The sequence below is a fragment of the Lacerta agilis genome, chromosome 2, assembly GCF_009819535.1.
Source record: "Lacerta agilis isolate rLacAgi1 chromosome 2, rLacAgi1.pri, whole genome shotgun sequence".
NCBI lineage: Eukaryota > Metazoa > Chordata > Lepidosauria > Squamata > Lacertidae > Lacerta > Lacerta agilis.
This window is the reverse complement of record NC_046313.1, coordinates 84908249-84924249: the sequence shown is the minus strand read 5'-3', so window position 1 is coordinate 84924249 and position 16001 is coordinate 84908249. Positions and strand designations below refer to the sequence as shown.

General features: G+C 40.3%; 1 protein-coding gene across 3 annotated transcripts; it reads left to right on the top strand.

Moving 5' to 3' along the window:
• Window positions 1–1114: 1114 nt before the first annotated feature.
• On the top strand, window positions 1115–15783 carry RBSN (rabenosyn, RAB effector). 3 transcript variants are annotated; one of them, XM_033141117.1, is made up of 12 exons: window positions 1115–1212; window positions 5339–5641; window positions 7263–7403; window positions 8182–8282; window positions 8905–8950; window positions 9029–9190; window positions 9607–9848; window positions 10655–10725; window positions 11673–11759; window positions 12293–12395; window positions 13923–14027; window positions 14258–15783. In XM_033141117.1, the coding sequence occupies exons 2-12, from the start codon at window positions 5479–5481 to the stop codon at window positions 15410–15412; spliced, it is 2376 nt and encodes a 791-aa protein (XP_032997008.1). In that variant the 5' UTR covers window positions 1115–1212; window positions 5339–5478; the 3' UTR covers window positions 15413–15783. The 3 variants fall into 3 exon arrangements, with proteins under 3 accessions (XP_032997008.1, XP_032997009.1, XP_032997007.1); XM_033141118.1 differs by lacking the exon at window positions 1115–1212 and adding an exon at window positions 1303–1323; XM_033141116.1 differs by lacking the exon at window positions 1115–1212 and adding an exon at window positions 1728–1764.
• Window positions 15784–16001: the final 218 nt, after the last annotated feature.

Genomic DNA, 16001 nt, shown 5'->3' with positions numbered 1-16001 from the left:
CCACTCTCTTGGGGACCCCCCAAAAAATTAAAGGAAAAAAACTGGTTGTACATTTGCAAAATATAATATAAAAAACAAATAAAATAAAACCTACATACAGCAAAGTGTTTTGTGCTGTGTATGCTCCTAGTAATGGGCCCCGCCTGCTAGCCTGCTCCCTAAAATATCACTGGCTTGCTCATTTCTATATATAGGGTGCCTACATTCTGCTATTTATAATTAGTAGTTTGCATCATATATTTACACTTATTATTATTACATGTTATAGCAAGTTTCTAGAGACTAGATTATGTAGGAGTCTTTGTAAATTGTGTTCCTAAAGGAACTTTCCTTATTGCCAAATGCCAATGTGTTTGCATTATTTTGTTATGAATAAAATTTTTGTAATGAATAAAAATTATTTTGTTATGAAGAAGTGTGCATGCACACGAAAGCTCATACCAAGAACAAACTTAGTTGGTCTCTAAGGTGCTACTGGAAGGAATTTTTTATTTTATTTTGTTTTGACTATGGCAGACCAACACGGCTACTTACCTGTAACTAAATCATATACTTCTTCTTAATTGTATTTCAGTTCAACAATTACTTTGATAAAATACATATTTTGTTATGTGCAAATGGCTTTAGATACCTATTAGGTCCATAAATCACCATATATTCAACACAAAAAAACAGCGACAATTTGTTGTTGACAAAGGACAGCTGGACATATAAAAGCCCCTATTACCTCCAGTAGCTTAGGGCCTCATCAAGCCTAAATCCGGCCCTGCCCAGGGGAGCACCTGTCCGCCCACCCCAATCAACTAAGAAGCTGCAAACCGGCTGCACCCCGTTTCCTCCTACAGAGCAGCTGTTCCAGCGCCGACGGCCCCTCCCCGCTGCACTTTCCTAGCTCTACAATTTCTCTATCCTGAAAGCGGGGAGGAGCCTGCAGGTTGCCCGTCATAAGCTCGGAAGGAGATGCCGCACCAGTCTACTCGCGCTCCGTAGCTCCTCCCTCGCACCAGCCTCTATCGCGCCAGCCGCGGAGCGATCCGGGGCCCCTCCCTTTCCCCATCGCATCCATTGCTCGGCGCTCGGCACCCCCAGCCCTCTCCCTGCCTCACGGCCGCCGCCTCGGCGAAGAGCCGCCCCTCCCACCCGCGCCATCGGTGCTTCGGCGCTCGCCCAGCTGCCGCCCGCCCGCGCAAGGAGGCCCCCCTCTCCCCTCAGGTCAGTCGGGGCGGGATTCGGCCCTTCAGGTGCCGTCATTGATGCCGCCTCCTCCTCCTCGGGCGGGGAGGGAAACCACCGCCGCCGCCGCCGCCCCTTCCCCTCGCGCAGGTGTGAGGTGGGCCCTCTTGTGCCTCCTCCGTCCCACTTGGGGGGATGTCGCGGGGGGTCTCTGCGGTGCCGGGGTGGGTCGGGCGAGGCGGCTCCCGGGGTTGTGTGTGTGTGTAGACGTCGCTTTGGGTCCCCCCCTCGCCCTGCCTTCCCATACAGTTGATCTCGTCAATACTCTTGCGGTTGCCTCTTTATGGGGAGCGGCGGGTGTGTTTGTTTGGGGGTGAAGACGGCCCCCTCCCCCGGCAAGGCCACGGCAGCAGCTGGGTTTCATCCTCAGGGTGTCGATAAGGATTTCGGTCGCCCCCCCCCCAAAAAAAAAATCCCCAAAGAAACGTGCCCCACTTTGGCTCTTTTCCACTCATTTTTTTTTAAAACGTCTGGGGTTAGATAAGAGCGACGCTGGTTGGTCCCAAGGGATGCCGCTCCTTTCCCTGACAGGTTGGCATGTGTGTGTGTTCGCCTTTCACAGCTGTGTGATGCGAAGAGATTAAGGAGATTAAAAACAACCAAACCTCTTTCTGCATCACCTGTCAGGCAGCTGTTGTTGCCTGTTCAGGAATCCTGCTTGAACAAAAGGAATCCTCCCCGCCTGCTGTTTTTGAGAGGTGCCTGGGCCAGCTGTGTGGGTGTGTGGCCTGATTCGCATGCCCAAACCAGGAGGGAACAGTAGGTTTGAGGTGGTGGCATGCCAAGGTGGAATGCACCACTTCCAATTTGCGGGTGAAGGATTGGATTTTTGGATGCTCCCCCATGGGAAAAGGCCCTTCCAAATAGAAGACCAATCTAGCAAGCAAAGGGTTGTCCTAAAACCTTTTCCCCTGATGTGATAGGTTTCTGTTTACCGGGAGTCTTTTTAAACCGAGCATTTGACTGCAGTCCAAAGTGGTGCAGGCTATTATACTGCAGGTGTAGACCCAACCCTTTCTCTTTTGTTCTGATGATTAGTTTGGGGGAAGTAAGATATAACAACTGGCTTGTAACAAACATGTCACGAGGGGCTGGATTATAGCAATGATCTGAAGAAAATGGATTGTGCGCCGCGATTTGTGTGATAACCCAATACCACAGAATGCTAAGGTGATGAGGGAGTCAGTGTTTGTGTGTTGAAGTATTAATGGATCTCTCTTAGTTGAACTATTCTTGCTTTACAGGCTATGATTCCTTTGAAACAATGAATTGGTATCTTGCCTTTAATATCAAGTTCTGTCAATGTGCATTTTTAATTATTTTATTTAAATCATTTCTTTACTGCTTTACATATATATATATTTGAAACAATCTTCAAGAGGTATAAAACTTACCTTAAAACATCAAATAGAACATTGCAAATTAAAACATTGCAAATTAAAGTCAAATGCAGAATACACATTTAAAGCAGCATGATTAACAGGAAAACAAAATATTCCCTTAAATTAAAAAACCCATTACAAATAAAAAATGCCGTAATGCAATAAAACTCCATATATACAGCATTATTAGCAACTAAACAAAATAAGTGAAATCTGCACCTATGCTTCCCCTGCTTCAGTAACATCTCGCAAGTACATCCATAGCAATTTTCTTTTGCAAGCCTCACTCTGCATTCCTACCAACCATACAGATAGCACAGCTAACCCTTAGCCAATCTTTTCTCACCAAGCAAACACCTTGTAGTAGATTATACCTTTTTACTTTGAGCTAATCAAACCTGGATGTTCCTTATACCATCCTGGTTTTTTCTATACCATATCCTTTTTGTGTTCAACACATGTAGAGAGAAGCATGATGAAAGAGGATGTGGGACTGTATCTTGTCTCACAGTCATACTGCTGTTCTGCCCCCACTGCTGCCACATTGAGCATAACCTCTACATCAGGGGTGGCCAACTCCCAAGAGACTGAGATCTATTCACAGAGTTAAAAAAAACTGGCAGTGATCTACCCCCTTTTGGGGGGTTCAGGTCAAAGTTGTTGAGCTTCTTTTAGGAAGGAGGAAGGCCCATTTTTAGGGGTTCAGGTCAAAGATGTTGAGCTTATTTGACGGAGGAGGAAAGCCCCACTTTTTTGGGGTGCAAGGCAAAAATGTTGAGCTTTTTTTAGGGGAGCCAAAGTTGTTGAGCTTCTTTGGGGGGAGCCAGTGATCTACCAGTGATCTACCACAAGACGTCCAGTGATCTACTGGTAGATCACAATCTACCTGTTGGACGTGCCTGCTCTACATCATGGGTGCAATAAGGCTGTCATTCTGTCATTTCTGCTTGCCAGATGGAACAATCTCCCTTCTCTTCCCCTTGTATGCTGTTCTTGGGGTTCTCCCATCCACAGCAGATTTGGTGAGGGACCAGGAAGAGAGAGAGGAAAGTCTCATTGCGCTAGGGGGTGAAGGATGACTTAAGCTTTGGAGAACAACCTATAAGCTTGTACACAGCCCATCCCCTTCTTCCTCTCCTTTGCATTCTTTTCCTTTTGCACTTGCCAATCTTCCCCACCCTAACTGCCTTGTTTGTCTTGTCTAGTTAATGGCCTGGATGGAGCAGTTCAAAAGTGCTGAATGTTTACTAGACAAGACAAAATGTTAACCTCATCCCAAACATGTTTGAGGAGGCTCACTTGGCTTATACACCTGGGTTTCTTTTAATCGGCTTCCCCATCCTGCCCCATGCTTCTCATTTTATCTAAGGGAAGCAAAGTTCTGGCAAAAATGTGTGTGTATTGCCTTCTTATTTCAGAGTCATTTAGACTGTGTACACTTGAGAGTAAATTTCATTGAATTCAATGGGACTTTCTTCTCAGTTAAAGCTCCCACATAAAACACACACACAGGATTACACTGTAAAGTTTTAGGAAGGTTTAGGCTGGTCACACAGGATTTTAGTGAGCCTCCTAAAAACCCCCATAAAGGTTGCTGTTAAAAACTGGTTAATGGATTTAAGGCCACAAACAAAAAGAAGGAAGCAATTAAAAAACACAACAAAAAGGAAAACCAATAACAAGAAGCCAACAATAGCCCAACACGTTGCTGCCCATTTTGCTTTGCAGTGATGTCTAAAATTGTTTTTGAACTCTACCAAGGAAACAGAAAACCTCCCAGGAAAGCCTATTTGGGCTGAAACACATTGGGTGTTAACAAAAAAGTGCATTACTCTTGAGATAGCACTTAATTTTTTGTCTTTAGTGTTGATTCAAAATAATAAAAGGAGTCATGAAATAAAATTCCATGGGTCATATCCAGCAAATAGAATGAGTCCCTCCTGTGCAATTTAACTTCCACTTCCTATGTCCCCCCAATGTAAGTCAACACACCCAAATCAGCTCAGGGTTTTAGCCCAACTCTCTGGAGCAGATTTGGGTATAGGGGGAGGAGAAAGGAATTATAATTGTGCAAGCGGCAGTTATTCTGCTCATGCAATGACTTGGCTGGATTCAACTCCATAGCAGCAGCTTGCTTGGTCTACTAAAGAAAAAAGTGTACTGTTAAAGGATTACTAAAAGATCTGTTTGTTCATATGTATTACGATAGGTTTTATATGAAGATTAGTTCTTTTAAAATTGTGGACGTTGATAATTTAAAAGAAAAAAGACTTGCATTTTGAATGCAATATACTTTACATTTGGCTTGTTTAATAGACTTACTGGGTAGATGGAATTTTCACTTTCATAAGGTATTTCTAGAGCATCCTAATTACTGCCAGTGTTTATTAATTTTTTAAGTTGACATACTTATTAAATGTACATGACTTATTTATTCATGAAATGGATATGATACGTGGTGATTTTTATTTATGTTTTCTTACTGTTTGTGTATATGCTAAATTTATAAATAAAAGACGTACATAAGGCTTAATAAAAGATTAGAGAAAGTTACTGTAGTGTGCATGCACATGAAAGCTCATACCAAGAACAAACTTAGTTGGTCTCTAAGGTGCTACTGGAAGGATTTTTTTTTTTTGACTGTGGCAGACCAACACGGCTACCTACCTGTAACTGAGTTAAACAGCTCATCTTATTTAAAACTGTTCCTGGATCTCTTTCAGGGCAATGTTTTGCACAAGCAACAAGAGCAAAAGCTACTTTCTTGCTATTAGCCTACTTCTCTAGTGATGAATGGCATGCCATTGTTCCACTGCTGCTGAGACCTGGAGTGTGTCAGTATCTTTGGAGTCCTTGGACCACTATGGCAACGAGCTACACACCTCCATTTGATGACCCTGGGGAGGTGAGAGAGGGTTTTCTATGCCCCCTTTGTCTGAAGGATCTGCAATCGTTTTATCAGCTTCAGTCTCATTATGAAGAAGAACATTCAAGTGAAGACAAAGATGTTAAAGGACAACTTAAAAGTAAGGAAGGCAGTAGCTGCTGCCTGTTATGATGTAAAATATAACTGTCCACCATATTTATCATTTGTTGACTTGCATAATTAGTAATATATATTCTCAGAAAATAATATATGTAGAAGTGTATATGTTTCTGGGTTACACAAAACTTCATTAAGAAGAATAGAAATGCAAATAATGTTCAGTTATACAAAGTAGAAAGTTTGTAACAAATGCAGAATTTTCATTCATTTCTGATAGCACAACTGTCTTTAGGCCATGAAAACCTGATATAGGGTTACAAAATCTTGAAATGTTTCAGCTATTCAAAACTTTGGAGAACGTTTCCTTCATTGAAAGAATTTAATTAGCATGTACTAGGGATTAAATACATCTTGATGTCATAATTTGGATTTGATTTTAGTGTACAATTCCTTATGGAAGGCTTTGCAGAACAATGTTATTATGGTCTTGCTGGTGTTAGCAGCTGTTACACTTACTTAGAACAAAACTAAAAAATAAAAAAATTCCTACCAGTAGCACCTTAGAGACCAACAAAGTTTGTTCTTAGTATGAGCTTTCATGTGCATGCACACGAAAGCTCATACCAAGAACAAACTTAGTTGGTCTCTAAGGTGCTACTGGAAGGAATTTTTTTTTTTGAATTTTTTTGAATTTTTATTTTGTTTTGACTACGGCAGACCAACATGGCTGCCTACCTGTAATTAGAAAAAAGCTGCACCGTAAGGGTTTGTACATATTTCTGCCCCCAAGGACATATACACAGCCATATTGCTTCTAGTTCAGGAGTGCTCCTAATTGTCATAGTGATTTTGACATATCTACCTTTGCTCAATGATGCTTTCAAACATTGAGAGTGTCTTTTGTGAAAGTTTCATGGAATAAAACATGGCATGGGAACTAGAGCTTAGTAATCATACCATTTCAGCCATTGAATATACAAATTAGTAGCAAGAGCTGAGTTATAGCTTAAGCTGTAAAAATACAAAAGAAATGTAATGTGTTCAATCACTAATTATGGGGTACTTTTTCCTGTTTAAATAGCCAAGAACTCTGTAGTCAGTTCACAGTGAATTCCAAAAAGCAAGCAGTTGTGTTGAAGTGCTAATTTCCTTCACTTGTTACAAGTTGTTTCCCAGTTCTTTGAAGGGTTATTAAATGCGTAATTGTTCTACCTTTATAAAGTGCTCTTGTATTTTACTTTGTCCGGTGTTCTGTTTCACAAATTGCTTTCCAAATTAAGGCTGTCTCCAGATACAGAACATTCCTTTGAGGTGCCAATAATTGGACTGACTGATTAACTAGCACATTTGTATTCTCGTCAGGTTGTGCCAGGTAGAAGTATTTTATTGGGATTGTATTCTTATGTGAAGCGTTTACACAGGTCTTCTCACCTTCAGGACTTCCCCCCATCAAACTTCTAATTGCATTCCACTGAGAAGGTAAAATATGATTCTGGTGATCAACAGATGCAGGAGGTGGGAGGCAGAATGGTCAGTTATATTGCTCAAAGTCTTAGAGGCAAATACCTCAAGGAAGTTCTTAAGAAGATGGTTACCGGTAACTCTTATAAGAATGCTTAAATAAGTGTGTGTGTAATATGTAGCATTTGATCTTCTTTCAGATCTGGTCCAAAAAGCTAGAAAAGCAAAGAATAAATTGTTGAAACGAGAAGATGACCGAACTGATGGAGGGCCTCAGGAACGATATGAGTCTTATTGCTATGGTGGAGTGGATCCATATATGTGGGAGCCACAAGAATTAGGTAAACAGTCAAGAATGATGCAAATAATGTACAACTTTCACTGGGAAGCCCCCTGATCTCCACAGGAATCTATGCATAATGATGCAAAGTTGTCAGGAATTAATAGATCTTTTAAATAGAAGATATTCGTAAAACACTAGGGCCACAATCCAGTGCAAAACTACACACACACTTAAGTTCTATTGCTTAATTGCTTGCTTTGTTCTTAAATATTCTTGCTTAGTTTTGTATTTGATTGAGACCTAGGATTACATTGCAGTGCAAATAGAAAATATGTAAAAGTGTTGTGCCATTGATTGTTTTAATGTAAGAAGTTCCACCATGACTGCAAGAACTTGTGGCATGCCAGTATGTGAAAAAATATATTTTTAGTAAATTGGGCTTGACCAGTAATTGAGAGATTAAGACTGTAATCCTGTACCCACTTACCTTGGAGTAAGCCTGATTGAACTCAGTAGGACTTGCTTCTAACTAAATATGTATGGGATTGTACTCTAGTAGCTTGTAGTAGCCAGGGAATGTTGTTGCTGTTGTCTTCTGAAATCATATAGGCAGAAATAAAGACCAGTATTTCATCAATAAAGATCACAACAGAATGTAGTTACACATGTGCACAGAACACTATGATGAAAACATATCATTTCATTTTTTGACATTGAATTTCAGCCTGAGCTGCATATAAGAGTGAGAGAGGAATAACAACATGTTAAACTGCCTCTTAACTAAGAATATAGTGTTGAATGACTTCGGCAAGTTTTCTAACAGTGTTTCTTACCAGGTGCTACGAAGAGCCATCTTTCTGATTTTAAGAGACACAGAGCAGCCAGAATTGATCACTATGTTGTGGAAGTCAATAAATTAATAATCAGGTTAGAAAAGGTAAATGGGTTACTCTTGCATTTGTCACATAAAGGTGTGGAAGTTCATTTTAAACTATATGCTACTACAGTATTGCTTCTGATGTGTGGAGAATAGTTTTGTTTGGTTCACAATTTCAAGTGAACTGACTAATAGGTGGATTAGAACATAATTTATCCTTTGGATTCCACATGTCTTCAAATATTGCTTAGTTGTAGCCTTGAAACTGCCTTGGTCACTCTGATAGAAGACATTTTTGGGAGAGATGGCTGGGGAGTGACCCCTGTTTGTTTGCTTTGGTCTCTTTGCAACTTTTTATATTGTTGACCACAGTGTATCCTTTTGAAGTAGTTGTGGGAGGTGGGGGCTTAGGGACACTGTATTATAGGCATTCAGCTCCGACTTTTGAGGCTTCTTTTTAATTTTTTCCTTCTCTGTTAGAAGGACAATAAAATCTGCCCAATACCAAGATAAGTGACGTAAAGGAATGCTCAGGGGAAGATACCTGATTTTAGCGAAATAAACTTAGGAAAGCAGATGTTTAGTAGACCCTATAATATTTTTGAGTCCTGTGCTGAACTGTTGTAAAGAGTTCTCTAGTAGAAAACTTGTATTAAGACCTCTGGTTTTAATATTTTTGCAGCTTACATCCTTTGACCGAACCAATACAGATTCTGCAAAGATAAGAGGTAGGTGCAAGCATGTTCGACCTTTGCTAATTTGGTTTTCATTAGTGATGTTCAATAGATTTTCTCATTCTCTTCCAGCAATAGAGAAGTCTGTTGTGCCTTGGGTTAATGATCATGATGTGCCATTTTGTCCAGACTGTGGTAACAAGTTCAGCATAAGGAACAGACGTCACCACTGCCGCCTTTGTGGGTCTATCATGTGCAAGAAATGCATGGAACTGGTCAGCCTCCCATTTGCAAGTGAGTACAGTGATCTGGTATAGATGTCTTGGACCCGTGTCTCTGATGCCGGAACTAACTTTCTCAGGTTGGGGGTCTGTGGAGCCGAGAAGCATGAGGGGCAAGGCCTACTCAGCACCAGCTCCAGGCAGGTAGGGATGGTTGTAGGGGGTTTTCTGGAAATCCTGGATTTATACAGTTTTTCTTAAAAAATAGCTATCTAGGACATAAAGCTCACTTAAGGGCTCTAAAGGCTAAATATGGCGATGTGGGGGTCCTGATTTAGTTCTTTCTAGCAACTGTGCTATAGAATTGGCACTTGATATTTCCTTTTTATGATGAGTTACTGGAGTTGAGCTGAACTGAATTTTTAACCCATGTTCAAGACCAGCGTTCTGTTGCTTGGACCATTATATCTTCTGGATGTATCATTCCAGGCAAACTCACCACTGCTAGCAAGGAAGCCTTGGCCTCTCATACTAGCCCAAACTGCTCACCCAACAGCATTCAGGGCTCTCGCCGTGGCAGCATCAGTAGTGTGAGCAGTGTGAGCTCTGTCTTGGATGAAAAGGATGATGATCGCATCCGCTGTTGTAGACATTGTAAAGACACTCTGCTTAAAAGAGAGCAACAGATTGATGAGAAAGAGTACACACCAGACATCGTGAAACTTTATGAGGTAAAATGACACTAAATAAACAGGAAATGGAAGTGTAGTGGGATTTTCCAGTTATCAATATCTTAAGTATTATTATTATTATTATTAATTGTACAATATACTAGGTGCTGTTCACCTTAAAAACAAAATACCAGTAGGTCTGTTCCAATGACATGTAACTTCCAGCTAAATACCTCTAAGGAATAGGAAAGAAGAAGTAAGTTTAACTTTATAGTTTTAAAGAAAATTTTAACCAGGTATTTTTAAGTGAGTTTCTTTTAAAGTTGGGTTGGCTGAGAAAAGATGTATAAAAAAATTATAACTGAAACTGTTTACTCTGATACAGCCCAGATCCATTTCTTGTCCTAGCTATTAACAGATACAACTTACTCATCTAAGCATGCCAATAAATTGATTAAAACATTCCAGTTGCCTTATAGCCTCAGAGTAAACTGGTTTTGTAACTTTTCATAAGAGAGACCAGTTACTGACAATGTTACCTTAACAGAGGTGCAATCTGAACCATGTTTACTTGTAAGTAAGTCCTGCTGAATTCAGTGGATCTTACTTCCAGGTAAGTGGGCTAAAATTGCAGTCTTAGAGATCTTAATTAGAAATGTTTTAAAATCTGGAGTTCCACATTTAAAATCTGAGACCTGGTCTCCCGAAAGAATAGATCTTGATTCTCTGGATAGCAACTACTACCAAATACTAAGTTGTTACACACAGAGGACAGGAAAAATTGAAGGCATGTGAAGCAATTGTGTATCTGATTTGTTGCTATAAATAACTTTATTTTAATCTATTAATTTTATTGATTAAAAAAGAAACTCCGACTTTGCATGGAAAAGGTTGACCAGAAGGCCCCAGAATACATAAAGATGGCGGAATCATTAAAGTAAGCCTATTCAGTTACATTTTTAATGAATATGTCTTTCATATTTAATGTTAAAGAAGAAAGAAGCTTGTGTTGTCTATACACACACACATCATTAAAGCCTGGTTGTAGTTTCATATTAATGGCTGGATATAAAGAAAAAGGAAATTGTGAGGGGTGGGAGGATGCTTGTGGGCATGATGCATAAGCTCCAGTCAGCAGATTAGAAAAATCAATATTCTTTTATTCCCCTCCACATTATGCTCAAGAATTCTAAAGAATTCTGCCGAACTTGAAAGCTAGCTTAGTAGGTCTTGGTAAAGTTATTACCTGGTCTTTTAACATGAGAACTTTTTCACTTGCAAGTTATTCATCACACGAAACTGATATGTAGAATTGTTGTTATGTAAGCAATTTTTACATTATCCAAAAGTATGAACTGTCCTTCAGATAATAAATGTAAAAAAGTATTGTTAATGCTTCCTGTGTTAGCATTGTCAGAGGAATATTTCCACATTTCTGAGTTAGTAAAGATGCTACATGGGGTTTTTGTCTCTGTGATTTAACTTTGTTGTTTTTGTAAAGTGTGTTTGTGTGTGTTGGATGTTGTGAAACTCAACGGTGTTGGCAGGCCTGATGAACATGAGGCAATTTTGCTTGCTATCAGATAAGGGTCTGCATTGCCTTTGTTACCCCCAAAGAAGAGCTTTTGAAATAAATCTGTCCCAAGCTTCTGAGGTTTCATCTTCTTGTTAACTATGAACAACACATTTTCAACTTCTTGTGCTTAAAGTGTCATACCCAGAAAGTGACACCTGGCAAGCTTTTAATGTAGGGCCTTGGCTCAGTTTTGATAATGGAACTCTGCCTCATTTCTAAACACGTTTGCTAAAACTGGTGCACTGGTGTAGGCTTCAACAAAACCACTTGCCAGGGTAATTGTGGTAACAATGCATGTTTTCTTCCAGTATTGGGGAGACAACTTACAGTCTGGAACATGCTAACAGTCTTAGGATGGAGGTGCAAAAAATGTATGAATTAATAGATGCTCTAAGGTAAGTGACAGAACTCAAAAGAGAGGATTTCTGCATTTATATTTGTATTTTTGTGCTTAATCTTTTTATATTGTTGCAGACTGCCTTTGAAATCAATTTTGAATAAGGTGGTGGATAAGTGAATTAGCATACTTAAATTTCAGTCAGTAAATGTTGACTCTAGTTTGTATTGTGTTGTGATCTTAGTTGGGAAATATATGGCTCAAAGACTCAGTATGTTTTATTCAGTGCTCCAGAGAAGTAAAACTGATTTGATTGGGCTGCTTTGGAAAACTCTTAAGTGTGCATTTTCTTTTGTGTGTGTGCATGACAATACAGTCCTGTTGTTGGAGAGTTCATGAATGTCAATGACAAAATACTGTGATGTGTGTACTGCAAGCAATGCTAATCTATCCGTTTTAAAGACGTTACCAACAATTTACATTATTTAACTAGGACAACATAATCAGGAAGACTATTTCATATGCTTACATATTGCTCATAGTTGACTGTTAAGTTCGTATTGCTGATACACTTGTGGTTTTTGTGTTCAGCAAGAAGATTCTGACTCTGGGACTGAATGAAGAACCACAACCTCATCCCCGAACATTGCAGCTTCAGAGAATGATCAGATATTCAGCCACACTTTTTGTTCAGGTAGGTCATCTAGGAGGGAGGAGTTGCTCTTAGGTATACAGGGTGCTGTCTTCAGAAACAGGATACAATATAACATACAATACAAATGTTGCAGATAAATATTTTTCAGGATGTTCTAAGTTAGAGGTAGGAAACGTAAGGCCTGGAGGCCAAATGCCCCTCTTTCTCGCCTTGAGAGTCTCACCAGGCTGCACCCTTTTCAGCCTTGATCCACTTTCTCAAGTTCTGTTGCTCTACTGGAATGTATTCTTTAACTCTGATAATTGCTTTTGCTTACCAGGATAGAGATAGTCTTGCTTGCTTGCTAGGCAGCTAAGTTTATTTTAGCTAACTAAAAGTATTTGAAAGTTACTTGAATCACAGTGATGGAAGCACTGGTACTTTATGTAAGTTTGAAGCTGATCTAAACTTCAGCCATGTTGCGTTAGGGCTTTAGAGAGACACAGGCAAACCCGTGACATAATTAAGGCTGCAATCTTATACACTTTTACCTGGGAGTATAGCAGATTTTGCTCTGAGGCTTACTTCTGAGGCTTACTCACAGCTCAGTGACCCGGATCAGTCATAGTAGGAACATCAGAGTTGGTGAGAGTCTTTAACATCTTCTTTGACTGCTCCAATTTTTAATAGATGAGCCAGGATCCAAATTCCATCTAGCATGCGCAAAGGAGAAGCAACACTCCCTACTGAAAACTTGCTTTTGGTGCTGCCTGGGAGCACATTTCCTGGGAAGGGGCTGTTCCCCCCCCCCCAGGCTCAGTGGTAAGGACAGTGGTAGCATGAACCCCAGAACTAAGCAGAGGTGTAATATGTCATTCTTTTCCTCTTGTCTTTTAGCTGTCACACCACTGTGTTAATATTGACTTTTAAGTCACATTGGGGATTTTTTAGGTCGAAAGGTGATTTTTTTTTTTTAACAAAAGCAAGCTAAGTTGATAATTAGGAGCTTCACTCCAGGTGCCTCTACCCTAAGAGATTTGTTGGGTGTAAGAGGCAGAGCTCCTTTACAATATCCTCCCCAGATACCTGTTTTCTGGCACTTAAGCTTTTGTCTTTTAGGTGTCAGATACTAATATATTTCTAAAAACTGTTTAGCTGAGTTGATCTATTAATTTTAATGCTTTTGGTTCAGATAGGTTAAATGAGTGGAAAAGTTGCATAGGAGACAGCCCTGCTGAATTCCTCCAAATTTCACATCATGCTACAGCCTCCACCTGCACCCCATCCTGTACCATCCCAGAAGCGCCCCTCAATGTTCAGGATCAGCCTTTTTCACGGGGGGGGGGGGAGCACAGGGAAAAGAATTCCACTTGACCTGTTGTTGATCCAACTTCTTGTATTGTAAGCTGCCTTGACCATATTTGATGGAGAAGTGTTTAATTTGCCCCACAAGAAACCCCACAAAACAAATGTAAGCATAACTATGATATATTATGTGTTTTGTTCAGTTTCCTGTTTCTGAATAAACTTGAGAGCTTGATAGCCCATCCCTTTTTAAAAAACAATATTTTGAAAACATTTCCTCAGGAAAAATTGCTTGGTCTGATGTCGTTACCAACCCAGGAGCAATATGAAGAATTGAAAGAGAAAAGGAAACAAGAACTGGACAGAAAACTGCAGATGGAGAGACAGGTGAATATTTCAGTCAGTACTGAGACATCTTTCTAAGAGTTGTTTTATATCTGTATGTTGGCTCTTTAATATCATGTTGAAAGTCTTGTATGCCATGTTCAATGAAGTTAGTAGGGCATATCTCCATATAATGCAAATAGGAGCAAATGAAAACAACTAATCCTTTGCAACTTTAGATGTTATTTCCACACCTGCTTTATTTATTGGTTTGTTTGTTTACTTGTGACTAGGCAACACTTGAAACGCAGAGACGATTGGAGGAGAAGCACATGGACTATGCTTCCAGATCTTTGGTAGCATCTAACGGTGAGGTGTCCCGGCCAAAACGGGTTGCAGTAAAGAAAGCTGAAGGTTGGCTGCCCACTGCGAACTTATCTCGCCAGCAGGAACTCACAGACCCACTTCTGCAGCAGATTGACAATATAACTTCCTTTATTAAACAAGCCAAAGAAGCAAATCGTCTCGATGAGGTCCAGATGTTGCAGGAAAACCTGCGACAACTTCAGGATGAATATGATCAACAACAAACTGACAGAGCCATTGAGCTTTCTAGAAGGCAAGCCGAGATGGAGGAGATGGAGAGAGAACAATTGCAGATCCTTTGTGAAAAGGAATGGGAGAGGGAACATAAAAAACGAATGTCTCAGCACTCACGGACACGTTCCCTGGATTTCAGAGAAGTGAAGCACAGTAAGTTAGAGATTGGGAAGGAGAGCATAAACCAAATAGCACAGGCTTTGGACCTTGATACTACTCAGAATACAAGTAACCCAGCCTCTAAAGCATCTTCACCATGTGGTGGTGACAAGCTCCAAGCGCAAGAAAGCCCAGTCTTCCCCAGGCAATTTCTAGAGATCCAAGAGCATGACAGCGTAATAGAGCAAAATAAAAATGTTCTCATAAACCCTTTTGAAGATGAGCCAGTAATTAGCACTCTAAAGAGGGAACCCAATAATCCCTTTGCTGAAGATTCCTCCACAGTGGCTTCCTTGCCCACCCAAACCTTGCACAGTGATAAAAAAGAATATAACCCATTTGAAGATGAGGAGGATTGTCATCAAGCAAATGGAGTAGCTGTCAGTGCTCCGAATCCCTTTAAAGATGCTGTTGGAAATCCATTTCGTGTGCTCACAGGTCGTCAGGAATCTGGAAATCCATTTGAGGAAATGTCTTCCTCCACGAATCCTTTTGAAGAGGAGGATGATAATGAAGTGTCAAGGGAAGACATCATAGAAGAGGAGCTACTGCTCCAACAGATAGATAATATAAAAGCTTATATTTTTGATGCCAAACATAGCGGGCGGATGGATGAGGTTGAGGTGCTGACTGAGAATTTGAAAGAACTGAAGCGCACACTAGCAAAACAGAAGGAGAAATCCAGCTAGTTGCTGTTTCTGTGCACATACAACTTTACAGTTCTCTGATTGTCCCAGAGGCAAAGGCGGGCAGGTGGAATTAAAATGCAAGAGGGAATTTTGGGATTGACTCTAATTGTCTGCACTTTGGCGTGGGTATTTCTGCTATTATTCAGACTTTGCTAATACTGTCCACACTATTATGATTTTGTAATAACCTAAAACTGTGTCACAGACCATTTACAAATCTAAAACCTATCACAGCCAGTTTTTATCACAACCTGACCTCTTAACATGATCATGCTTCTTGGCATTCTTTTTATTTCAGATATAAACTCTGTAGGCTAATACGGAAACAGATGCTTTAAGGTGCAGGAAACTACAATCCTTCCCTCTGTGTTTGGTTGTTGCAGTATTACAGACTGGCCTTCTAAGCTGGCTTTTCCACTAATAAGGGACCCAGAGTGTCTGGTAAATTCTGTGTCAAGCATGAAATAAGATGGTGCCTTTAGCAGATGTGTGTAACTGCCATATATGCTAAGGGCAAGTGTTAAAAAGCAGGTTGCAGAGGGACCTGCACAGTACCAAGGCCAATGATCTGACTGTGCAATACAAAAGA

Bases quoted from the DNA above. Each gene is read 5' to 3' on its own strand.
- RBSN (XM_033141116.1), top strand. From the start codon at position 1,743: ATGCCGCTCCTTTCCCTGACAG. The intron at 1,765-5,338 runs GTTGGCATGTGT...GATCTCTTTCAG, and splicing joins GCCGCTCCTTTCCCTGACAG to GGCAATGTTTTGCACAAGCA. The intron at 9,191-9,606 runs GTGAGTACAGTG...GTATCATTCCAG, and splicing joins GGTCAGCCTCCCATTTGCAA to GCAAACTCACCACTGCTAGC.